Source organism: Chiloscyllium plagiosum, chromosome 11 (assembly GCF_004010195.1).
Source record: "Chiloscyllium plagiosum isolate BGI_BamShark_2017 chromosome 11, ASM401019v2, whole genome shotgun sequence".
NCBI classification, from domain to species: Eukaryota; Metazoa; Chordata; class Chondrichthyes; order Orectolobiformes; family Hemiscylliidae; genus Chiloscyllium; species Chiloscyllium plagiosum.
The window spans coordinates 19,245,055-19,271,318 of NC_057720.1; the positions used below are offsets into that span (position 1 = coordinate 19,245,055).

Below are 26,264 nucleotides of genomic sequence, written 5' to 3' on the forward strand. Positions count from 1 at the left end.
CACTTGAATAAAACTTAAAGATTTGAGACAAAGAAGATTTAAGTGGTGATGTTTCGAATCCAAGATGGTGGCATTCTGTTAGGATCATGTTTGCTGGGCTCCGTGTTGCAACACCAACCCAACAGAGCTGGAACCTGTCAAATACACTTTACTGTGAGTAAAAACACAGTAAAGGAGCTAGAAACTGAAAAAAAGTGCTTACCTCTGCCCTTGCAGCTGGGGACTGCTGAGAAAAGGAGGAAGCTCGCCCGAGTCTAGGACCACGGTGCAGCCCACTGAAGCAGCGGGCTTCCTTACTCACCATACCCTGGTTGAGGAGTTGGCCAAATCTCGTGAGGTCCTGGGGAGGCAGATCCAGGAAAAAAAATCAGAGAAGCTGGCTCCTGTATGTGCTCTGCTGCAAGACTTGGGGAAAAAGGACCGATGAGCTCCAGCGCCGTGCTGCAGAGGTAGAGGCAGAGACTGATTCCTCCAAGAGTCGATTGAAGCCCTAGAAGCACGTCTGTGGTCTGTTGGATCTGGTAGACAATCTTGAAAACAGGGGCAGAAGAAATAACCTGTGCATTGTTGGCATACCGGAGGGGAGGGAAGGTGAGCGGCCAATGGAGTTCTGAGAGAAGTAGTTCCAGGAGTTCCTTGGTTGGAGGTTGAGAAGGGAAGGATAACCATTGAAAGAGCCCACCGGATTGCAGCACAAAAGCCAAGTGTGGATCAAACCCATGCCCTGTCCTGATCAGGTTTCATCATTCTAGAGACAAGCAGAGGGTCTTGGAAGCCTCTAGAGCCCAGGGAAGGACCTGAAGGCATTGGTATGTGGCGGCTCCAGAGTCATGTTTTTTTCAAGGCTTCTTGGTGGCAGTGATCCAGAAAAGGAAGTCATATGATGGTGTCAAGAGGAGATTGAGAGAGCTTGGGATCCAGTATTCTTTAAGATATCCAGCGGTGCTTCGGATCAATTATAATGGATCCATACACTCGTTTGACTCGCCAGAGAAAGCGAAGAATTTTTTGGGCATGTTGATTTAACTCGAATGGCCAAATAAGCGTAGAGGATAGAGCTGTTCAGGTTTGTTCTCCTTTGAAAAGGACTTGGTGGAGTCTCCTTTCTGGTAATAAATTGCATGAAGTTATGTCTGAGATGGATAGAGTATTTATCTTTAATCTCTAAGTTATGTTAACAGATGGGTGACATTTATTTTTACTTGTCTATACTACTAATCTTGCTCTTGGTGGGTTTTGTTTCTCTACCGGGTGGTTGGTATATGTGGCATGACCCTAGCTTATAGGAGTTGAGGTGGCGGTTGGGATGGTAAGTAGTGTTGTAGGATGTGTAGCTGCTGTTTAAGTGTGTTGGTAGTTTGTGGACTACCATGATGCCAAGCGGTCTGAGTAGTCTGGAAGTCATTTCAGAAATGTCTTTGATGTGGGGTAAAGTTGCTACGGTTTCTTGGTGCGTTGTCTGCTTGTTTGGTTTGTTGCAGAGAAATTGGAGGACTGTGTTTATTGGGTCTAGATTAGTGGTGCTGGAAAAGCACAGCAGGTCAGGCAGCATCCGAGGAGTAGGAGTACCCGTTCTTCTTGAATACATTGTATAGGTATTTATTTTCTGCTCTTCATAGTTCCTCAGTGCTGCAGTGTGTGGTGGCTCATTGAAATAACGTCTTAATGCAGCTTTATTTGTGGATGTTGGAATGATTGCTTCTGTAGTTCAGTCTTTGGTCTGTGAGTGTTGTTTTTCTGTAGATGCCGGTTTGAAGTTCCCCATTGATCGCTCTACTGTGTCATCTAGGCATGGTAGTTTGTTCTCCTCTTTTGTGAATTTTATACCAGTGAGGATACAATTGATGGTGTTGTCGGTTTCCTCTAATTTGTTTCATTTGGTGATGACAAAGGTGTCATCACCATAGCGGACCCAAAGTTTGGGTTTGATGGTTGGGAGAGCTGTTTGTTTGAGTCTCTGCATTATTGCTTCTGCTAGGAATCTTGATATTGTTGATCCCGTGGATGTTTCATTGATTTGTTTGTAGGTCGTCTTATTGAATGTGAAGTGGGTGGTAAGGCACAGGTCACTAGGTTGATGTTATCTTTGCTGGTGAAGTTGGCACTGTCTAGTGTTTTTGTCTTTGGTACGTCTAGTGTTTCTTTGGCCAGATTGATGTTAATGGATGTGAACAGGATTGTTCTTCAAAGGAGACCATCAAACACATCTCTGGAATGACTTCCAGACTACTCAGACCTCTTGGCATCATGGTAGCACACAAACCTACCAACCCACTTAAACAGTGGCTAATGGACTTAAGACCCTATACAAATAACAAGCAAAACGAATGTAATTTACAAAATATCTTGCAGGACTAAAACAAACACTACATCGGGCAAACAGGCAGAAAACTAGCCTCCAGGATATAAGAACATCAACTAGCCACAAAACGACTTGACCCCCTATCATTAGTATCCTTGCATATAGATGAAGAAGGATGCCACTTTGACTGGCACAACACATCCATTGTAGGGCAAGCGAAACAGAGACATGCATGAGAATTCCTCGAAACATGGTATTCCAATTGGAGCTCTATCAATAAACGCATTGATTTGGACCACATCTAACATCCTCTGAGAAAAAGAACCGGAAATGATATCACCCATCCAAAGAAACCGAAACACATGAATAGAAAGCGTGGCATACCACCAGCGCTTCACCAGAGGCTCACTGACTATGTTACCTAGTATGGTGACAAAACATCTGAAAACAAACCTTTTAGCTCAGCAAGCAAATATACAATCAGAACCTCAACCTGAACTACAAATCTTTTCAAAAATGAGACTTTTATGTTTGAGGTGTTAGGAAGCTGAGAAATAATGAAGGTTATGGAATAAAATTTGTTGTAGGATGGAATACTGGCTGCAAAATCTTGATGTGGAGGTGCCAGTATTAGACTGGGTTGTTAAAAATCACACGACTCCAGGTTATAGTCCAACTGGTTTATTTGAAACACTAGTTTTCAGAGTATTGCTCCTTCTCTAGGTGTGTGAGAGAAGTGACATCAGACTCAGAATTTATAAGTAAAAGATCAAATAGTGATACAACTGGTGCGAATGTGTTGAACAAATTTAAAATGGCAGACTCCCTCCCATTAAATCTTTAATCAGTTAGAAAGGAGATGTAGATTTCGACTGATTAAACGTAAAGGAACCCCCAGCTTCTGTCACGATAGGTTTCTTTCCGAAACTCAGCACCCACGGATCAGTCGAACCAGTTCTCATCACAATGGATGTTTCGGCATCCCCCATGGCGATGGCTTCACTGCAACAGTCTCAGTACTCAATACCAACAATTGCCAATTTCCAGAAGCCATCCTACAACTCATCCACTTCATCCTCGACCACAACATCTTCACCTTTGACAACCAGTTCTTCATCCAGATGCACAGAACAGCTATGGGGACAAGATTTGTAGCCCAATAAGCCAACATTTTCAAGTTTGAATGAGACTTCTTTGCTGCACAGGATCTCTGACCAACATTATTCACCTGACACATTAATGATCATTTTTTCCTTTGGACTCATGGTGAGGAATCACTCAAACAACTGCATAGTAGTATCACAAGTTTCGTCCTAGATTTACCGTGGACAATTCTTTAAAATCAGTCTCATTCTTGGACACACTCATCTCCACCAAGGACAGACACCTCAATACCTCACTCTACCGCAAGCCCACGAATAACCACACAATGCTGTATGTCTCTAGCTTCCATCCTAAACATTAAAAAAGCTATCAACTACAGACAAGCCTTACACATATACAGGATCTGCTCAGATGAGTTCCAACATGGCACAGCGAGAAACCGCAACAACCTCCCAAGAAGACAGATGCGGGATACACCCGATAGAGTATCCTTCGTTGTCCAGTACTTCACCGGAGTGGAGTAACTGTGTCATGTACTTTGCAGCCTTCAACACATTGACAATGAGAATCTTGCCAAGATCATTCCTATTCCTGCACTTCTCGACATCAAACAACCACCAAGCCTTAAACAGACCATTGTTCGCAGCAAGCTACCCAGTCTTCAGGACATCAACCACAACACCACACAATCCTGCCATGGCTACCTCTGCAAGACGTGTCAGATCATTGACGTGGATATTGCCACCACGTGTACTGCAGATACTCGTATGACTCTGCCGTACACTGCAGGCAAAGATACCCGAGGCATGGTATATTGGTGAAACCATGCAGATAATGGCTGAATGCACGCAGCACACCAACCGCCAGACAGGAGTATTCCATCCCAGTAGGGGAATACTTCAGTGGTCAAGGGCATTCGACTTTGGATCTTTACGTGACAGTCCTCCAAGGTGGGCTTCAGGATGCACAACACAGAGTTGCCGAGCAGAGGCTGATAGCCAAGTTTGGTACCCATGAGGAAGGCCTCAACTGAGGTTCTGGGTTCATGTCACATTACAAGTGACCCCACCACACTATACACTTTCTCTCACTTCCCCTCTCTCTCTCTCACTCAGACACCACACGTGCGCGCGTGTGCATGTGTGCACACGCACACACACACCTTTCCCACTCACTCTCACACAAATACATATACATATAAATCTATGTATTTGTATTTGCATGTGCATTCTATTTTGTTGAACAAGCATGCAGTTTGTAGACGCAGTCATTCAGTGTAGCATTTTTAAAATTCCTGCTTTGGAATTTAAACCAGTTAAAATACAGTTTAACTCCTGGTTAAAATACAGTCAAATTCTAAACAAGGCCTCTCACCTATAATGCACTATCTGACCTGAAATGTCACCTCTTGTATACACTGATAAAGCCTTTAGTTATCCCAGGGTAGTGACTTGAAAGAAATTGTGGGACTTGCATTTTAATCAATCAAAACGTGCATCTCCTTTCTAATGGTTTAAAGTTTAACGGGAGGGTGTCTGCCAATTTTAGGCTTGTTCAATACATTCGCATCAGTTGTATCACTCTTTGATCTTTTACTTATAAATTCTCTGTCTAAAGCCTCCTGTCTCGCACTATACTTGATGAAGGAGCAACACTCTGAAAGCCAGTGTTTTCAAATAAACCTGTTGAACTATAAGCTGGTGTTGTCTGATTTTTGACCTTGCAAAACTTGGTAAGATTAAGGTTATGGTTGCTGCAGGATGGGAAGGTGCTTGGAGAACATCAGTCTAGAGACAGGCATGGATGTGGGTTTACAGGCAGGTGAGCTGAAGCAAGGATGCTTCAGAATTGAAAGTGGGAGACGTACAGAGGATTTGAGGTGGTGGCGCATATTGGGACCAAATAGAATAAAGAATTGTGGCATTAGCAAAATAGGTAAATGAAATTGATGGAACGAATACAGAGTTTGTGGTGGGATCGAAGATTATGGCATGAATTTTACTGGAGAAAATTGTAGCTTATCCAGAACTGGATGCCAGATACGCAGTCTGACAGAAAAGGGAAATAAGCTAGAATTCTACATAATGACCAGGAATGGAATTTCTTGTTCAAATTGTGTACATAGAGATATTCATTTTAGCTATGGGATTATTAATTGAGATAACTTGCTTACCCTCACTGTCAAACCTCAGAGAAGAATAATGACCATTTGGGTGAGGGACAAAATGTGAATGGTGCCTGCAAAGCCATCCTCCTGATTTCGTTGTCAGATATAGGAATAACACTAGTCATAAACCTGGTCCTTTTTTCTAAAAGCTGTTCCTTTTCTCAGGGATACTGTGTCCTTAGTTTTTTTCAGAGGGGTTGTAAACCACTCAGGCTCCGAATTGACTGGTTTGGTACAGAGTTGAAAGGCCTTTTTGTTTATATGTAGACAGATGAGACTTTAGGCCAAAGCTTATGTTTTTAGAAGTAATCTATGCGTGGCCAACTGTCGAGCTGAGCAGTTCAGTTCAGAAGTTTCCTTCTGCCCTTCTAACTTTAACCTGTAAGCCTTTGTTTCATTTTTACTGTGTTTAAGGGATGTGCTAATTGGGACTGTTGTGTATTTTCGGGACTGCATAATTAAGTCTAGTTTGGATAGATTGAGTTCTGCAAGTGTTCTTTATTCTGTTATTTGTGTTTCATTCCGTAATTTTGTGAATAAATTTTTGTCTGTTTCAAAACCTGGCAGTCAACCTTGCTATCTTACTGCAGGTCATTTTCACTGTACACTTACCGAAACAAATTGCAAAGTTATGATTAGATTCCCTACCGTGTGGAAACAGGCCCTACGGCCCAACAAGTCCACATCGACCCTCCAAAGAGTAACCCACCCACACCCATTCCCCTACGCTATATTTACCCCTGACTAATACACCTAACGCTAGGGGCAATTAAGCATGGCCAATTCACCTGACCTGCACATCTTTGGACCGTGGGAGGAAACCAGAGCACCCGGAGGAAGCCCACGCAGCCATGCAGAGAATGTGCAAACTCCACACAGACAGTGACCCGAGGCAGGAATCGAATCCGGGTCCCTGGTGCTGTGAGGCAGCAGTGTTCACCATTGAGCCACCGTGCTGCCTCTGTGCTGGGCTGCCTGTTTAAGAATGTTTTGAGTGGTCTGGCCTAGTCCATAACACATCTAATCTATAACTAACCTGACAAAAAGTAGATGATTGCACCAACTACATTCTCTAGCATTAGAATTGGTCTTGAACTCGATTAGAACAGGAGTAGGTCTTTTGACCCCCATGGGCCTGTATACCAGTGAAAGCATCATGGCAGATCTTATACTGTCTGTACTTAGCAAGGCTCTTAGCTTTATTCCTCTGCATCCCATCGCAACGAATTTTGGGCATGACATGACATTGAACTCTTGTGGATGTGGAAGGATGGGTTAGTAAATTTGTGGATGACACTAAGGTAGGCAGAGTTGTGGATAATGCAGAAGGATGTTGTGGGTTACAGAGGGACATAGATAAGATGCAGAGCTGGGCTGAGAAATGGCAAATGGAGTTTAATGTGGAAAAGTGAGAGGTAGTTCACTTCAAAAGAAGTAACAGGAATGAGAGTACTGGACTAATGGTAAAACTCTTGGCAGTGTAGATGAACAGAGAGATCTTGGTGTCCAGGAGCATAAATCCCTGAAAGTTGCCACCCAGGTTGATAGGGTTGTTAAGAAGGCATATGGTGTGTTGGCATTTATTAGTAGGGAGATTGAGTTTCGGAGCCATGAGGTCATGCTTCAGCTGTACAAGACTCTGGTAAGGCCGCACCTGGAGTATTATGTACGGTTCAGGTCACCGCATTATAGGAAGGACGTGGAAGCTTCGGAAAGGATTCAGAGGAGATTTACTAGGATGTTGCCTGGTATGGACTTACGAGGAAAGGCCGAGGGAACTGAGGCTGTTTTTGTTGGAAAGAAGAAGGTTGAGCGGTGACTTAATCGAGACATATAAAATAATCAGAAGCTTAGATAAGGTGGACAGTAAGAGCCTTTTTCCTTGGATGGTGAAGGCTAACATGAGGGGACATAGCTTTAAATTGAGGGTTGATAGATTTAGGATAGATATCGGGTAGTTCTTTACTCAGAGTAGTAGGGGTGTGGAACGGCCTGCCTGCAACAGTAGTAGACCTATCGACGTTAAGGGCATTTAAATGGGTATTGGGACATACATATGGATAGTAAAGGAATGGTGTGGTTAGATGGGGATCATATTCATTTTACAGGTCAGTGCAACATTGAGGGCTGAAGGACCTGTACTACACTGTAACATTCTATGTTCTTCTTCCATCACTTCCGTCTGCATGCACATTTCTTTGGATAAGAGTCCTATCCCTGTCCCACAGACCCTTTCACATACCTCCAACATACTCCCTCCACTTGGACCCCTCCCTCTGGCCTTTTACCTGTTTATCAAAAGCGGTCAATGTTATATTGGTTGCTTTAATTTCTCTGCCCCCACTTACCCACTCAAACCTATTGTCTCTGAACTGATTACACTTGGTGCTCTCAGATCTGACTCTGACTTTGTTTGGTGCACTGACCTTCCTGATGAAGGGCTTTTGCCCGAAACGTCGATTTTACTGCTCCTCGGATGCTGACTGAACTGCTGTGCTCTTCCAGCACCACTAATCCAGAATCTGGTTTCCAGCATCTGCAGTCATTGTTTTTATCTACATTGCAGAGGCCGAGTTGCCAGCTCTCAGATACATCCTGCTATCTCACCCTTGACCATGACCTCACTATTGAACACCAGCCTAGTGTATTCACAATAGTCAGTCATCTCATTTCATCTGGTGATCTCCAACATCGCACCCCCATCTACCCCCCATCACCACCACCCCTGTCTGCAAGCTCTCAGATCCCAGAATCCCCTACAGCCTGCTTCTACCTCCTTCCCAAAATCCATAAACTGAACTTCCCAACTTTTTTTATCTCCCTTTATTCAGTCCTTTTCCACTTACGTCCGCAATTCTTCTGACACTTTATATCAGTTTTAGAATTTCCAGTTTGCAAGCTCCAGCTGAGACCCCTTCATGGAATCTCTTTACACTTCCATCCCCCATCAGGATGGTCTCAGGGCTGTCTGCGTCTTCCTGGAAAAAGGTACTAAACCATTCTCCTCCTCCACCTGGCTGAGCTTGTCCTCGCATTGAACACATTTTCCTTAACCCCTCAATTTATTCAGATGAAAGGTATGACCATGGGTATCTGCATGGGCCGCAGTTATGCCTGCCTTTTTGTGAGATGCATGAAACATTCCTTGCTCCAGTCCTCCTTAGGCCCCACCCATACCTCTTTCTCCGGTACGTTAATGACATTGTCGGTTCCTCTCTCTCATCCGGAATTGCAAAAGTCCATCAATTTTGCTTCCAATTTTCATGTTGCTCTCAACTTCACCTAGTCTGTCTCAGACTACTCCCTTCCTGTTCAACATATCTGTTTCCATTTCTGGGGATAGGCTGGCTACCAATACCGACCACAAATCAAATGACTCCCACAGTTACCTCAACTATATATCTTCACATCTGTAACTCTATCCCATTCTTGCAGTTTCTCTGTCTCTGTCACATTTGTTTTAATTAAGCCCCCTTCTGGGTAGGGGGAAGGCTCTTACCTGTCCACCTTTCTCAGTTGTCCACCTTCCTCAGTTATCCACCGCTGTCCTTGACAGTGCCCTCAGCTGGGTTTGGCCCACCCCCCACACTTCAGCCCTCACCCCTTCTCTTCCCACCTAAAACACCAGTAGGATCCCTGTGGTCCTCAGATACCACCCAACCAGCATCTACATTGAAATGGAATATTAGCCGCCATGTCTACCATCCCCAGTGGATGGTACCATCAGACACTTATTCCCCTCCTCACCCTCGTCAGCTTTCCACAGGGAGCATTCCCTCTGATTCACTCCCTCTCCACTCCTATCACCTCCCCATATCCTCATGGCACCTTCCCATGCAATTGCAGAAGATGCAACACCTACCCATTTACTTCCTCGTCACTATCGAAGACCCCAGACATACCTTCCAGGTGAAGCAGCAATTTACCTTCACTTCAGTTAATCTAGTCTATTGTTTGCTGCTCACAATGTGGTCTCTACAAAACAGACTGGGCAACCATTTTTCAGAACATGTACGTTCTGTCTGCAAATTGACCCTGAGCTTCCTGTTGCCTGCCACTTCCAACACACCACCATGCTCCCTGGCCAACATCCCTCTCTTAGGCTTGCTGCAATACTCCGCCAAAGCTCAGCGTAACTGGGGGCCCTACAGTCTTTTGAACTCAAAATGGACTTCAGCTGTTTTACGACCACGTCTCCCATGTCCTTCCCCCAACTCCTGCACGCCAGGTCTTGTCATCATGTGGGATGCTACCATAAACAATCCTGTTAGCGGATATTCATTCTCCCAGGCTGACCTTCATCCATTGATTTGTCTGCCCAATTGCTGTTCTCTCTCTCTGGGCTGCACGTCCACCTATTGTTTACTGTAAACAAAACTCAAACATTAACTCTGATTTGTGTACACATGTTGTCAGGCTTCATAAAGAAGCACAGCACGGAAACAGACCCTTTGGTCCACTTGTCCATGCTGACCAGATATCCTGGCCTAATCTAGTCCGATTTGCCAGCACTTGGCCCATTTCGTTCTAAAACCCTTCCTATTAATATACCTATCCAGATGCCTTTTAAGTGCTACAATTGTACCAGCCTCCAAGACTTTCTCTGTCAGCTCGTTCCATACATGCACCACCCTCTGCATGAAAATGTTGCCCCTTAGGTCCCTATTATACCTTTCCCTTCTCACACTAAACCTCTGTCCTCTATAAATAGACAAATAGACTTTGTCTATATATCCTATCCATGCCCCTCATGATTTCATAAACCTCTATAAGGTCACCCCTCAGTCTCTGACGCTCCAGGGAAAACAGCCCCAGCCTATTCAGCCTCTCCCTATAGCTAAAATCCTTCAACCCTGGTAACATCCTTGAAAGGGTTCAGAAAAGATTTACAAATTTCACAGCATCCTTCCGCTAGGGAGAAGACCAGATTTGCACATAATATTTCAAAAGTGGCCTAACCTATGTCCGTACAGCCATAACATGACCTCCCAACTCCTATACTCCATGCTCTGACCAAAGAGAAAAGCATACCAAATGCCGCCTTCACTATCCTATCTACCTGCGACTCCACTTTCAAGGAACTATGAACCTGCACTCCAAGGTCTCTTTGTTCAGCAACACTCCTGAGGACCTTACCACCAAGTCCTGCTCTGATTTGCTTTTCCAAAATGTAGTACCTCACATTTATCTAAATTAAATTCCATCTGTCACTCCTCAGCCCATTGGCCCGTCTGATCAAGATTCCATTGTACACTGAGGTAACCTCCTTCACTGTCCACTACGCCGGGCAGCACGGTGGCACTGCTGCCTCTCAGCGCCAGAGACCCGGGTTCAGTTCCCGCCTCAGGCGATTGACTGTGTGGAGTTTGCACATTCTCCCCGTGTCTGCGTGGGTTTCCTCCAGGTGCTCCAGTTTCCTCCCACAGTACAAAGATGTGCAGGTCAGGTGAATTGGCCATGCTAAATTGTCCGTAGTGTTAGGTAAGGGGTAAATGTAGGGGTATGGGTGGGGTGGTTTGCGCTTCGGCGGGTCGGTGTGGACTTGTTGGGCCAAAGGGCCTGTTTCCACACTGTTAAGTAATCTAATCTAACCTCCAATTTTGCTGTCCTCTGCAAATTTACTAACTATACCTCTTATGTTCACATCCAAATCATTTATTTAAATGTCAAAATGTAGAGGACCCAGCACCAATCCTTGTGACATTCCACTGGTTACAGGCCTCCAGACTGAAAAGCAAACCTGCACCACCACCGTCTGTCTTCTACCTTTGAGCCAATTCTGTATCCAAATGGCTAGTTCTGCCTGCATTCCATGAGATGTAACCTTGCTAACCTGTCTCCTGTGGGAAACCTTGTCGAATGCCTTAGTGAAGTCAATATAGATCACATCCACTGCGCTGCCCTCATCAATCCTCTTTGTTACTTCTTCAAAAAAGTCAATCAAGTTCATGAGACATGAGTTCTCATGGACAAAGCCATGCTGACTATGCCTAATCAGTCCTTGTGTTTCCAAATACATGTAAATCTTGTCCCTCAGAATTCCCTCCAACAATGTGCCCACCACCGATGTCAGGCTCACCGGTCTATAGTTCCCTGGCTTTTCCTTACCACCCTTCTTAAGTAATGATATCACACTAGCCAACTTCCAGTCTTTCGGCACTCACCTGTGACTATCAATGATACAAATATCCCAGCAAGGGGACCATAAATCACTTCCCTAGCTTCCCACAGATGTCTAAGGGTATATCTGATCAGATCCTGGGAATTTATCCACTTTTATGCTTTTCAAGACATCCAGCACTTCCTCCTTTGTAATATGGACATTTTTCAAGATGTCACCGCCTATTTCCCCCCTTTCTATTATCTTCCATGTCCTTCTCCACAGTAAACACTGATGCAAAATACTTGTTTAGTATCTCCCCCTGTCCTGCGACTCCACACATAGGGGCTGCCCAGTTGATCTTTGAGGAGTCATATTCTCTCCCTAGTTACCCTTTTGTCCTTAATGTATTTGTAAAATCCCCTTTGGATTCTCCTTCACTCTATTTGCGAAAGCTATTTCATGTCCCCGTTTTGCCCTCCTGATTTCCCTCTTAAGTATACTCCTATTGCCTTTATACTCTTCTAAGGATTCTCTCGATCTATCCTGTCTATATCTGACATATGCTTCCTTCCTTTTCTTAACCAAACCCTCAATTTCTTTAGTTATCCAGCATTCCCAACACCTACTAGCCTTGCCTTTCAACCTAACAGGAACATGCTGTCTCTGGACTCTCGTTATCACATTTTTGAAGACTTCCCATTTTTCAGCTGTCCCTTTACCTGCGAACATCTGCCCCCAGTCAGCTTTTGAAAATTCTTGTCTAATGCCATCAAAATTAGCCTTCCTCCAATTTAGAATCTCAACTTTTAGATCTGGTCTATCCTTTCCCTTCACTGTTTTAAAACTAATAGAATTATGGTCACTGGCCCAAAAGTGCTTCCCCACTAACACCTCAGTCACCTGCCCTGTCTTATTTCCCAAGAGTAGGTCAAGTTTTGCCTGTTCTCTAGTAGGAATGTCCACATACTGAATTGCTCAGTTTTCCAACAATTTCTTCTTCTGTTTACGGTACATCTTATGACCACAACCCCAGATTCCTACTTATTCTAATGACTTATAAAGGACTCGAAGGATCTATCCACATTTGCCTTAAAAATAATAAACATCCCTCGCTCCACCAGTCACAGTTACTCAACCCTCAAGAGAAAAGATTCTCCTAATTTCTGTCTTAAATGGGTGACCTCTTCGCTGGTTCTGATCATGCACAGGAGAGGAAACAACCTTTCAGCATCCAACCTGTCAAAATTGCTTAGAACCTTGTATGTTTCAATAAGATTACGTACAAGCTTCCAATTCAGGAGTATAAATAGGCCAGTCAGTCCCTTGAGTCTATTCCACATTCAATAAAATCATGGCTAATTTGTTTATATTTTGAATTCCACATTCCCATCTATACCCCAACAATCTTTGATTCTCTCACCTCACAAGGATCCTGGGGCTCTGACACACTTTAAGGCTCATACATCTCACTGGTAATTATCCTGAAAATCTGGGCAATTACTAAACGAGACTTCGGTATGCAAGGCACAATTTCAACATCTTCAGATGATACAGAGCTTGAGATTGTGTAGCCTCTTGATGTCCGATCTTAGAGTGGTGGCTTCCTTTAAGAATGATCCTGCTAGACACTGTCTTGTTTTTCCCTGTGGTTCTCAAATGTTTTGTCTTTTTTTTTCAAAGGCCATAATTGAATCTGCTGCCACTACTGTGGTCAGACAATACTTTATCAGAATCAAAAGCATGGTGCTGGAAAAGCACAGCCAGTTAGGCAGCATCCAAGAAGCAGGAGAGTCGATGTTTTGAGCATAAGCTGTTCATCACGTTCCTGATGAAGAGCTTATGCTCAAAACATCGACTCTCCTGCTCCTTAAATGCTGCCTGGCCTGCTGTGCTTTTCCAGCACCAAACATTTTCACTGATTTCCTGCATCTGCAGTCCTCACTTTCTCCTAGTACCTTATCAGATCCTAATCCTAATTTTGAAATTTCTGAGATTCTGGAGAGATCCCATTGGATTGGAAAAACCCCCAGATGTACATAGAACATAGAAGCATACAGCACAGTACAGGCCCTTTGGCCCTCGATGTTGTGCCGATCCAAGCCCACCTAACCTACACTAGCCCACTATCCTCCATATGCCTATCCAATGCCCGCTTAAATGCCCATAAAGAGGGAGAGTCCACCACTGCTACTGGCAGGGCATTCCATGAACTCACGACTCGCTGAGTAAAGAACCTACCCCTAACATCTGTCCTATACCTACCACCCCTTAATTTAAAGCTATGCCCCCTTGTAATAGCTGACTCCATACGTGGAAAAAGGTTCTCATGGTCAACCCTATCTAAACCCCTGATCATCTTGTACACCTCTATCAAGTCACCCCTAAACCTTTTTTCTCCAATGAAAACAGCCCCAATTGCCTCAGCCTTTCCTCATACGATCTTCCTACCATACCAGGCAACATCCTGGTAGACCTCCTCTGCACCCGTTCCAGTGCCTCCACATCCTTCCTATAGTATGGCGACCAAAACTGCAAACAATACTCCAGGTGCGGCCGCACCAGAGTCTTATACAACTGCAACATGATCTCAGGACTCCGGAACTCAATTCCTCTACCAATAAAAGCCAGTACGCCATATGCCTTCTTCACTGCACTATTTACCTGGTTGGCAACTTTCAAAGATCTGTGTACATGGAAACCAAGATCCCTCTACTCATCCACACTACCTAGTATCCGACCATTAGCCCAGTACCCCATCTTTTGTAATGCCCTTATTCAAGATGGAAAAAATTATAAGTCAGCCTGACTTTTGATATTGGGAAAATGTTGAAATCTACTGAGGAAAAACTAGCAGGGCATTTTAAAAAACCAAAATTCAAATCAGGCAAAGTCAACATGGGTTTACAAACAGGATACCATGTTTGACAAATTTATTAGTGTTGTTTGAGGATATAAACAGGCCGAGTGGACATGGGAAACAGCAGATCTGGTGCACGTGGATTTTCAAGCCACATGATAAGATTTCTGATTGAGGAATTGGAAATCAATGATAGCCATTCCCCCAGCCACCCAAGTCCCTTGCTGCTAACTCCCTATACCACTCCTCCTGATCCCTACCACATACCACCATTCCTGACATTATCTGTGATTTGTTAGCTCCTCATTCCTCGAACCCCTGTTACTGGTATTTCAGCATAGATTGATCGATAGCTAGAGAGATATCAGGCAATACCTCCAATAGCTCAACAACATTCCACCCAAAATATCTGGCCACCTTAGAGTAGGGGAAGTAGCAATGATAGGTAAAATGCAACAGAACCGTTTTTCAGCACGTGAGTAGGAAGGCAGGAAGTGGAGAGGATTGTACTTTTAGATTGCCAGGTGACATTCCCAGAAATTGGAAATTTTTGCGATGTAAGTTGTAAGACAATAAAGAAGCAAGTTTGTGTTATTTCAAGTACCCAACACATCATTTTGAGAGTGATAGCAAACATCAGATCTACAGGTTGCTGTAGGAGTGATGCCAAAAGCCTAACTTACCTTGCTATGTAAGCCTCTCCCACTGAAGATTCTGATATCCTATTGGCTCTGCACAACTCCATGCACCTTCATAGATGTACAATTCTGGTGACGCATGGAGACCAAGGATGACATTTTTTTTGTCCGTTTCTCTCCATTCTTTTTAGTACATTTAATATTTGAAAGGAAACTTCTATTTTATGAAATTGCATAGCTTTAGAAAAAAATGCATTGAGATACGATATCAACTGCAATGAGAAGTAAGTAGATTTGCTGAAAATTTAACAGAACATGTTCCTTAACTTTTTCAAATCTACTTTTTCCTCTTCATTGGAAAGACTTATATTTTCAAAACTTGCTTGGTCTTAGAACATCACCATTATCATTTTACAGCAAATTCATTATGCTTGAAATATTGCAGCTTTCCCTTCTACACATTTCTATTAAATATACAAAAGAAGGATTTAGTTTTATGTTTGCAGCATGTTCACAAATGCAAATTTGTTGACTTTCTCAGTGTGACATTTTGTTCAGAAATCTATCTCATGCTTTATGCATTCAACTGAATTATGCATCATTCCTGCTGTTTCAAAGATAAGTTGATATTTCCTGCATACAAACAAGACTACGATAAAAGATTCGTAATGCTAGATTTGCATTTTTCAAAAGTCTCAGACTAATCAAAGGTGAATGCATTAAAATATTATGCAGCATGATGCTGACGCAGCCAGCCCAAGGCGATCTCCAAGGTTGATCCCTGACATCTGTTGGTATAGTTGCCTCTGGGCACAGTAGCAACAGCAGGATGTCATAAAATGCCTTTATGTCCCACAGCAAAATGGAGAGAATTGTTATCTGTAAATTGTTATCTATTTGTTCATGCTCTGTAGTGTGATGAAGAACAGAAACACAATCCCTCTTTTACAAGTCAGAGGGGACTGTGGCTGTTTGAAAAGCTGATGAGAGATCAACTAACTCAGCAAACATTGGTAATTTAATTGAAAATCTTCTTGCTCTCTTTGGCCTTGTAATGAGATGTAAACTTTGAGTAATCAAAATTTAATAAAAATAATTATTTTAATGTTCCTTGCTGATGGAAGCATTAGAATTGTTTTATGAAATCAGTTTCCCATTTTTTAACCCCTTAATTTTGGCAGACACAAAAGAAGTATCAAGATCCCTAAATGCCCAAATAACAGTTTAAATTGAAAGTAATCCTAATTCTGCCATTTTATTCAACAATGTTAATGGATCTTCCCTGCATGAAGCTGATAATGGGCAGGATTCTCTGTGTGTATAGGCATCCTGTGGCTGCATTCAATGAACCAAACTAAGATTTGGCACTGGTAACAATTTTCATGCTTTAAAACAAGTTGAGCTTGTGCACAATAAAATAACCAACTCCTTGTCTTCCAAAGCTATATACTAATATTCTTTAGTCTTCTAGTTTAGCTGAGTTGTTAACCTATTTATTTTAAAATGCATTAATGTCTGTCTTTATTAGAGTGTCACAGCTGTATGTCATACAGAATTCAGATTTTATTAACATCCAACCTGAGCTCCTATTCACCCTGCGTGCATCAGATAGTTGCTGGATGAGTAATTGTTTTATCCTGACTTACTACCTAAAATATTACTATACCAGCATTTCAGGAACATGTGTAATTTGTGTAGCATCATTTTAAATCTGACATTATGAACCCAATAGGACCTGAAGTCACTGCTTTTCTGCAGCTGGTAAGCACGCTGTCTTCCTCTTCCCTTCCCCTTTGAAGTCATTGATTCTTGGTGAGATTTATTAGTGGAAGTATGCTAGGATCTCACTGGATAGATGAATTAACATGAAGCAAAAGGTCTTTCTCCATAATTCTCTTGTGACATGCAACGGAGTGCTGTACAACTACATCATAAGTTTCTATAGGAACTGTATGTATAAAATGCAGAATTAGAACATTCAATGGAAAAGTTGAAAATGTTTATAAAAAAAAGCAGTGTACAACTTTAAGATAAGGGCAGAATTATCAACCTGTTCTGGTTCAACTAACTCATCGTTTAACACTCATTCATTTTGTTTCCACTTCCCATATGAGAACAACTAGTCACTAGAAAAAAACTTCAACAGTCAGCCATTGTAAAGAAATGGTGCATTTTCTTTTACTAGATTACATTAATACACTTTCTGCACTGTAATTCTGCAGTACTGCATAAAATATCATTTGTAATTGTCTTTGTTTTTACATAAACCTATTTACACATTCTTGATTGATATTACAGTAAGAAAATATATTAAATGACTGAAACCTTCTGGCAAAAGCAATTACCTTATTTGATATTTACAACAACCAACATTTAAAGAAACATCATTTGACCATTTACCCATTGCATGCTTGCAACTTTCAGGCATGGGGCCTGAACTATCACTTGGGGATAGCTACATAGAGTCTCCTCCAAGTATCCTTATTATTTTGGCTACACGATACCTTTTAATGAAAATTAAAACCCATCGCAACCATGTTTCAAAGGATTAATATGAGACAACAGGAACATTCTATGGAGTGCTTCCAAATTTTATCCTGCCATTAGTTACTTCTAAGAATTTATTTGGAATGTTAAACTTGTGCAAGCAGAAGCTACTGAAATCCAGTCCTAGGCAGCGAGTGGCTAAAACACTGACTGTTTCTTGATTATGGTTGAATATATTAGGAAGTGTGCTTCGACCACAGACAATCTTCTAGGTTGTATTTCCAGGGATCTTTAGTGCTGTGCATGTCGAAGTGGTGACGGCGGTTCAAGTTTCCGTGACAAAGCTATCAAAATCATCATGAACTTTTCATAACGTTCACTTTGGTTAACCTGTGCTCCTTTGCTTCCCCACAACAGCCTCATTGCAAACTCTGTCTGAAATGTCTCAAGAAGTTCTTCATCAGACTCGAAACCTAAGAATAAAGAAATAAGAACATTCAGAAATATAGGGTATGAATGAGTACCAGAGAAAGCAGTAGAAGTAACAACTCCAGAGCAATTCAACATACATTTAGGTGATGTAGAAGACGTCAATACCTATCTATGGACGGATAAATTTGATGGGGAGAGGAATGTCAAGCCCAATCTACTTAGCCTTTGTTGATCTTCATTGTTAATAAATAGTTTTATCTAGTGATAAGGTGCATCATTTTGTCTTATTTATGGACACAATCTTTTCTGTTGGAAGTGTGAACTAAGAATTGGCAGGCATCCAGGCATTTTGACCCCTAGTGAACAAAGTGATGGTAAGTGGGTCTAAGGAACATATGAGATCAAAGGATTAAGTTAGAGATCACAAAACACATTTCAAAGTGAAATTGACAAACAGTTTATTCGTACAGCAATATCGAGGAAGAGAAACTGACTAAAGCTGAAATAGTACAGACAGTCTGCTCAGGCAGTCAAGAATTTTTCTTCCCAGAGCTGAGGATAAGACCAGTTTTTATAATCATGCTGTACATTAAGGCTAATTAGGAATGGGGAAAATACAATGTATCTGGAAATGGAGTAATCTAGTTACAAGGATACTATCGGAAAATAGTTATCGGATGAATGTCCTGTTCCTTCACACAATGCAACATCCTGACAGTATTGATGGTTCCATTCCTCTTCACAAGTAGGTGTTAATGTCTCCTCTGAAGTGGTGAGGTGCTTCCATTGTCTTGTCCTGGGAGCAGTGCTCTTGCTGGTGCCTTTCTGTCTGACCTGCTCTTTGTGTGGTTTTGGTATTGCTGGGTTGTGAAACTAGCCTTGGGGGTTTGGGATAGTTGTGTTGCTCTGACATTGTTAGTGGGAGCTTGAAGTGTATTCCCTTGTCTGCGAGTGCTGTCTAGTTTGGCTTGTCAGCCTGCTTGGTCCCTGCTGAGGCATTCTGGGTGTTTTTTGGTACCGTTGACCAATTTTGCTTTTATGGGCCTATCGTGGGCTAGCAGGGTGGCAGATCTTTTCCCACAAAGTAGTAAACAGATGAAGGGCTGACGAGGAATTTAAATTAGAGTCAAATCAGGTACAAAGAGAGGGTAAGAAGACTGGATTGAGAGAAGTGAGGGATGGAAAAGAAAAAAAATGAATAAAATTACAAAACATTGTTATTGTCTAAAGGAATGAGGCTCCAAACTTATTTACTTTCTGGACCAGAGAATATAATTGAAAGTCATTATCAGTTATTGTTATTGTGCTCCTATTAGCTTAACTTTCTGTAGACATACTAATGTGAAAGTATAGCAACATCATGGAACTCCCTGGGTAGATTCAGTTTGAGATGTTTTTGTGTGGCTGATAACGGAACAGCATGAATAGACCAAAACTTGTAGTGATTCATAATCCAAAGGGTAGCTCTTCCCCACCACAAGTTGTTGTATTAATTGCATTGGGTATTGACTCTGTAACATTTTAGCAAATATGTTCCTTTTTCATTCTTATATGGAATGGGAGGAATGGCCAGTGTTTATTGCCCATCTCCAATTGCTGTTGTGAAGCTCGTAGTGAGCCACCGTCTTGAATTCCTGCAGTCAATCTGATGTCGTTACTCCCACAATGATTTACTTTTGGCTTTTCTGTAATGATTTGATACAACTCTGGGCTTGCTCAGCATTTCTGAAGGCAGTTACAAATCAACCGCATTGTGCGCAACGAAGACCAAATCAAGTTGGGATAGCAGATTTCCTTTTTTCAAGGAAATGACCCTTTAAGGAAATGTCATGGTCATGATTAATGGGGCTAGCTTCTTAATGGTAGATTTATTCCATCATTGGGTTTGAACCTGTGTTCCCAAAGAATTAACATGCACCTCTGGTTACTAATCTAATAACATTACCATTATATCACCATCCTGCACTGGAAAGGATAAATTGTTCTCAAAGTAGCAGATTACCTCAGTCTGAGGAAACTACATGACTGGCAAAAGAATCTCAGTTCACAAAAGAAAATTTACAGCCCAGGAACACGCTCTCCGGCCCTCTAAGCCTGAGCCCATAAGACAATGTCTTATATCAAAAACAATTCAGGAATTGCTTGGTAAAGTTTGGAGTAAAGTTATTTAAAAACATGCAGCTCAACAAATTGAGAATGTGGAACTGGTTATTTAAGAAAACATCATGCTGACCTTTATCATACAGCAGTTGTTCATGACATAGGAATTCCAGAACCTAATGTTTTTTTTGTGCAGCATTTAATTAAACTAATATTGTTACATGTGCGGGGTGTGAACATTCAGTTTGATCAATACTTATCAAAGTTCTCTCAGTTTGATCTCAAATCAACTGACTGCAATGTTTCTCCATTCAATAGTCGAGACCCTCACCTGTAAGAATCCGTTTTGCATTAGCTTCATACACTGCAGCATTGTATGTGAAGATGCGTGCCATTTCCAGGTGTTTGAGCATTATTTCACAACCCTCATCAATGCTTTCCCATAACTCAGTGGCCTCAAAGGTGACAAACTCCCGCTCCATCAGAGTAATGAGAGGCATAATGTATGGAACTGTTGTCTTACTGAGTGCGATCTCCTCTGAAGGGGGTAAAACAGACAAAACAATAAAACACCATCTAGCAGATCACAACAAGATGTTAAATAAGAAATTGTTGTAAAAAAGCAGCAGGTTGCCCAGAATCTGTGGAGAGAAGGCAGAGTAAACATTTTGGGTTCATACACCCTTCTTCAGAATGTTAACTCTGCTTTCCCTCCACAGTTGTGGGTGGCACAGTGGTTAGCACTACTGCCTCACAGCGCTGGAGACCCGGGTACAATTCCCGCCTCAGATGACTGACTGTGTGGAGTTTGCACGTTCTCCCCATGTCTGCGTGGGTTTCCTCCGGGTGCTCCGGTTTCCTCCCACAGTCCAAAGATGTGCAGGGTCAGGTGAATTGGCCATGCTAAATTGCCCATAGTGTTAGGTAAGGGGTAAATGTAGGGGAATGGGTGGGTTGTGCTTCGGCGGGGCAGTGTGGACTTTTTGGGCCGAAGGGCCTGTTTCCACACTGTAAGTAATCTAATCTAAAAAAGATTATGCCAGACCTACTGAGTTTTATACAGCAATTTCATAGTTGTTTGTTTTGTGTGTGTAATGTGGTAGATAACATGCTTTAAGCTGCTTTCAAAGTGATACAATTTCCTTCTTCCTACAATTTTGCATAAGATCTCACCACAGCAATTTTTAAATTAATTTTAATCATAAATACTACAAATGCTTTTACTTCCTGCAATCTTCTCCAGAGAAACTGATTACCAATGGCTGCGTGCTGGGTAACTGATATCTCACTGAAGTGCTTATTCTTCGCTTTAGAACCCTGGGAAGCAAAGGGTCAGATAGCTATTCAATCAGCAGGGCCTAATCCAACATCCAGCCAACATCAAAGCACTGCTTTCAAACAAGTTAGCAACACAAATTACACCTTGTGTTTCTCCACTCCCTCCTTAACTAAGAAAAGATCTTGGGACTTTCCTGGTTTCCATGTGCCCTCTTCAGAAGTGTTTTTATTTGTTAATTGACAACTAACATTTTCATTTTACTAACTCTATTTTGGTTTGCACTGCTCTGAGATTTTGTGAAGCAGATTTTTGCAGGTGGAAAACTTCAATTAAAGACTGATTTGTATTTTTGATCTTTTATTGATTCACAGGTTTTGATTATTATTGCCCAATTCCTTGAGAAGGTGGTGAGCAGCTTTATGTGGTGTAGCAGTATGAACAGTGCTGTTAGGGAGAGAATGCCAGGATGTTGCAACAGTAATAGTGATATATTTCTAGTCAAGATGGTGTATAGATTGGAGAGGAACCTGCAGATGGTTTTCCCATCTGCTTGCTGCCTTTGACGTTTTAGGCAATAAAAGTTACAGGCTTGGGAGATGCTGTTGAAGAAGCCTTGCTGAACGATGGAAACATGTTGGACGGGGTGCCTTGTCTTGGATGGTGTTCAGCTTCTTGTTGGTACTGCATCCATCCAGGCAAGTGGAGAATATTCTATCCCACTTCCATCTCGTGCCTTAGATGATGTTAAAGCTTTGGGATTGATTTTTTTATCAAGTGCCATTCATGATCACTGCACATTCCATCACAATGTACAGTGAGGGCCTTTTGAAGTGATATCAACATTGTAGGAGTGTTGTAACTAATAGGTCCAAGTTAGTTTCCTTAAATAGCAATGGGATACTGACCATATAATTTGTTATTTCATGATTTCAATTGAAGGATAAATATTGGCCAAGACACAAGGGAAAACTCCCAAGTTAGAAACAGTGCTTTAGAATCTTTACTTGGACCTGAAGGGTAGACAGGGCATCATTTTAACTTTTTGTCTGAAAGTTGACATTTGACAGTACAGCACTCATTCACTATTGCATCGGAGAGTCAACCTAGATTGCTCTACTCCAATTGAATCTGAACCAGAGACAAGCATACTAACAACTGTGCTGCAGCTGATGAGATTTGCATGTTTATTTGGAAGCACTAGCTTTTGAAGCACTGCTTCTTCATTGGGTGTTTGTGGAGCAGAATCATAAGACACAGACTTTATAGCAACAGGAATGCAGTGCCATGGAATGTAGTATTGGATAGGCATATGGAGGATGGATAGGCATATGGAGGATAGTGGGCTAGTGTAGGTTAGGTGGGCTTGGATCGGCGCAACAGCGAGGGCCGAAGGGCCTGTACTGCGCTGTATTCTTCTATGTTCTATGTTCTAAATAAATTTAGCTTACATCTTCCATCTTTTAGAATGACCATGTTAGTTTCAGTTCCTTCATATGTAAATCCCAGAACTTTTTGGGATTTACATATGAAGGAACTGGAACTAACATGGTCATTCTAAAAGATGGAAGACATAAACAAATTTAGTTTAAGATTATATTCCATGACACTGCAATCCTGTTGCTATAAAGTCTGTGTCTTATGATTCTGTTCCACAACCACCTGATGAAGGAGCACTTCGAAAGCTAGTGCTTCCAAGTAAACCTGTTGGACTATAACCTAGTGTTGTGTGATTTTTAGCATTGTCCACCCCAGTCCAATATAGTGAATATTGTTCCACATCAGGTTTACGGCAGTGTTAGGAACTAAAGTCTCCCGCATTGTTTTAAATTGCATCAGATTAAATGGTCTGCTGCTTCCTGGGTGAATCATCCTAAACTCTTACCTCTTCCCTCGTTTAAAGCTTTGATGCATGGTTTAAGTGTCTTCTCATAAACAATGGCACTTCTCGTGTGTGTACGTCGCAGTGCAGTCCAAGTTTCCTCTAACCTTGTAATCTATGCAGGTATAAAAAATAACATTAGAACAATACATGTATTGAATGAATAGATGTCTCCCACAATAATTGCAGCAAATCATCCACACCAGCATAAATCCAAATTTTTTGTCTCAGTTCAAAGCCACAGCATACCTCCAGTACTTTGTTCCTAGTGTGTGGCAAACATAGAGGAGGGCAGGCAGAATTAGACACTGTCCATACTGCACACTTGCACACTGACATAGTTTCTGGTAGCACAGATTAGCAATATGGAATAGGAGCTATTCTCAGCTGTCACCTCTACTCAGATGAGGTTGACATTGTAGAATTATAAAATACAAAACAGGCCCTTCAGTCCATCAAGTATTTACTCACAAAACCAAACTAAATCTACACTAATCCCATTTGATTATTTCTTCGGCAAGAGTATGAAAGCCATTTTAGAAATTTCTACAAACTTAGCTGATCAGACTAAAAGTCATCAAACTTGGGCACTTCCTTCACAGTATGGTTCCAGTACTGATCAGCAAATCTTGCTAGGGTAGAATTTCAATAATATTCATTATGTCTAGGTTAACTCAGTTGGCTAGCTGTCTGGTTTACAATACAGAGCGACGTTAAAAGCATGGGTTCAATTCCTGCATTGGCTGAGGGTACCACGAAGGTCTCTCCTTCGCAACCTCTCCTCTTCCCTGAGGTGGTTAAACTGCCACCAATCATCTCTCTCTGTTTAATCAGAGCATCTGGGAAGGCAATAGCCTTGAGTTATTATTGCTATACTATTAATCTAAGAGACCTAGATAATGTGCTAGGGATCCAGGTTCAAAACCAACAATGGCAGATGGCGGAATCCACTATCAATAAAAATCTGGAATTAAGAGTCTAATGATGAACATGAAACTGCTGGCGATTGTCAGAGAAAACATCGGGTCCATTAGTGCCCTTTAGGGAAGGCATTAGCTGTCCTTACCTGGTCTAGCTTAATAGACTTTTAAACTGCCATCTAGGCAATAAATGCTGACCTAATCAGTAACACTCAATTTTGTGAGTGAATATTCTTTTAAAAAAAAAGCTCTATGGTTCAGTAGGACAATGGTGACTTTGCCTTTACCTTTACCTAAGATATTCAGTAATAATCTGATTAACTTAAACTGGGCAATTTTGTGCTCAAAATACAAGAAAGGAGATACCTGGGGCATGTCCAGTGCTTTCATAACAGCAGAGAAGCCATACAGATCTCCCATGGAATATTTCAGCTCCAGGGCCACTTCGATGATCTTACTTAATACAGCAGCTCTCTCTTGAACACTCCCTGTACAACCCAAGACATCCACAGCTATCCCAATAGCTAGAGTATTATACCTGGGAAAATTAAAGCAGTTTTATTTACTGATCTGGTCCCAGGATGGTAAGCCAATTCTAAATCATGAGGTAGTCAAATATTTTAACTTTAAGATAACATAAAACAAATTAATGTTCTTTTAAAAAGTCATCATTACAGCCCTTTAAATACTATCCTGCTGTTGGTAAAGGAAGTATTTGAAGAATGTGCACACAAATAATGCTTTTCATGATTTCAGGACATCCCAAATATTTATAGCCAACTAAATGTAGCAATCAAAAGCACATAGCAAGGTCCTGCTAAAAGCAACATGGTAAGACCGTAAGATATAGGAGCAGGGTAAGGCCATTCTGTTCCACCATTCGATCATGGCTGATGTGTTTCTCAAACCCATTCCCCTGCTTTCTCCCTGTAACCTTTGGTCCTCTTACCTATGTATCCCTGTCTTAAATATGCTAATGACTTGGCCTCCACAACCTCCTGTGGCAAAGAATTCCACAGATTCATTACCATCCGGCTCTAAGGCTGTGCCTTCAGGTCCTACTGGTGAAAATATCTTCTCCACGTCCACTCTACCTAGGTCTGTCAGTATTCTATTGATTTTAATCAGATTCCCCCCTCATCCTGCTGAACTCTGTCAAGTACAGACCCAGAGACCTCAATCACTCCTCATAAGAAAAACCCTTCAGCTCCAGAATCATTCTTGTCAACCTCCTCCAGAATCCCTCCAATGCCAACACATCCTTCCTTAGATTCGAGGACCAAAACTGCTCACAATATTCAAATGTGGTCTGACAAGACCCTTAGCTTCGTCAGTGTATTCTGTTTTTGTATACTAGCCCTTTTGCAAATGAATACTAACTTTGCATTTGCCTTCCTAACTGCCAAGTGGACCTGCATGTTAACCTTAACAGAATCCTGAACTAGGATTCCCAAGTACCCTTGTGCTTCAGATTTCTGAAACTTTTCCCCTTTTAGAAAAGAGTCTATGGCTCTATTCTTCCTACCAAAGTGCATTATCTCATAATGACCAGAACCTCTGATTTTAGTGGAGTTGGCTGTTTGAACGAGTACCACACAATGTCTTAAATCCACCTGTGAGGTATAATGCTTCTTCCAAGCATTTCCTACGGTAGAAAAACCCACCTCAGTGCTATACTGGAGTGTCACTCTGGAATTTGTGCTCAAATGTTGCAAGTGAAACTTGTAACACGCAATCTACTGAATAGATGACAATGAGGCAGCCCATCAGATCCTCAAGTACTGCTTCACTCACCCCCTCAACCACTCATCTCCGGACAGATAATAGACAATAGGTGCAGGAGTAGGCCATTCAGCCCTTCGAGCCTGCACCGCCATTCAATATGATCATGGCTGATCATTCCTAATCAGTATCCTCTTCCTGCCTTATCTCCATAACCCTTGATTCCACTATCCTTGAGAGCTCTATCCAACTCCTTCTTAAATGAATCCAGAGA

At 41.9% G+C, this 26,264-nt stretch overlaps 1 protein-coding gene across 3 annotated transcripts in view; it reads right to left on the minus strand.

The window, feature by feature from the left end:
• Nucleotides 1–17,633: 17,633 nt before the first annotated feature.
• The window catches only part of bcar3 (BCAR3 adaptor protein, NSP family member), a 116,902-nt gene continuing 108,271 nt past the window's right edge, over nucleotides 17,634–26,264 (minus strand). For all 3 annotated transcript variants that reach the window (XM_043698829.1, XM_043698831.1, XM_043698830.1), the window contains 4 exons: nucleotides 24,635–24,806; nucleotides 23,352–23,463; nucleotides 20,522–20,728; nucleotides 17,634–18,131 (listed from right to left, as the gene is read on the minus strand). In XM_043698829.1, coding sequence (XP_043554764.1) covers nucleotides 17,950–18,131; nucleotides 20,522–20,728; nucleotides 23,352–23,463; nucleotides 24,635–24,806 — 673 coding nt within the window. In that variant the 3' untranslated portion in view covers nucleotides 17,634–17,949. The remainder of the gene's footprint in view (nucleotides 18,132–20,521; nucleotides 20,729–23,351; nucleotides 23,464–24,634; nucleotides 24,807–26,264) is intronic.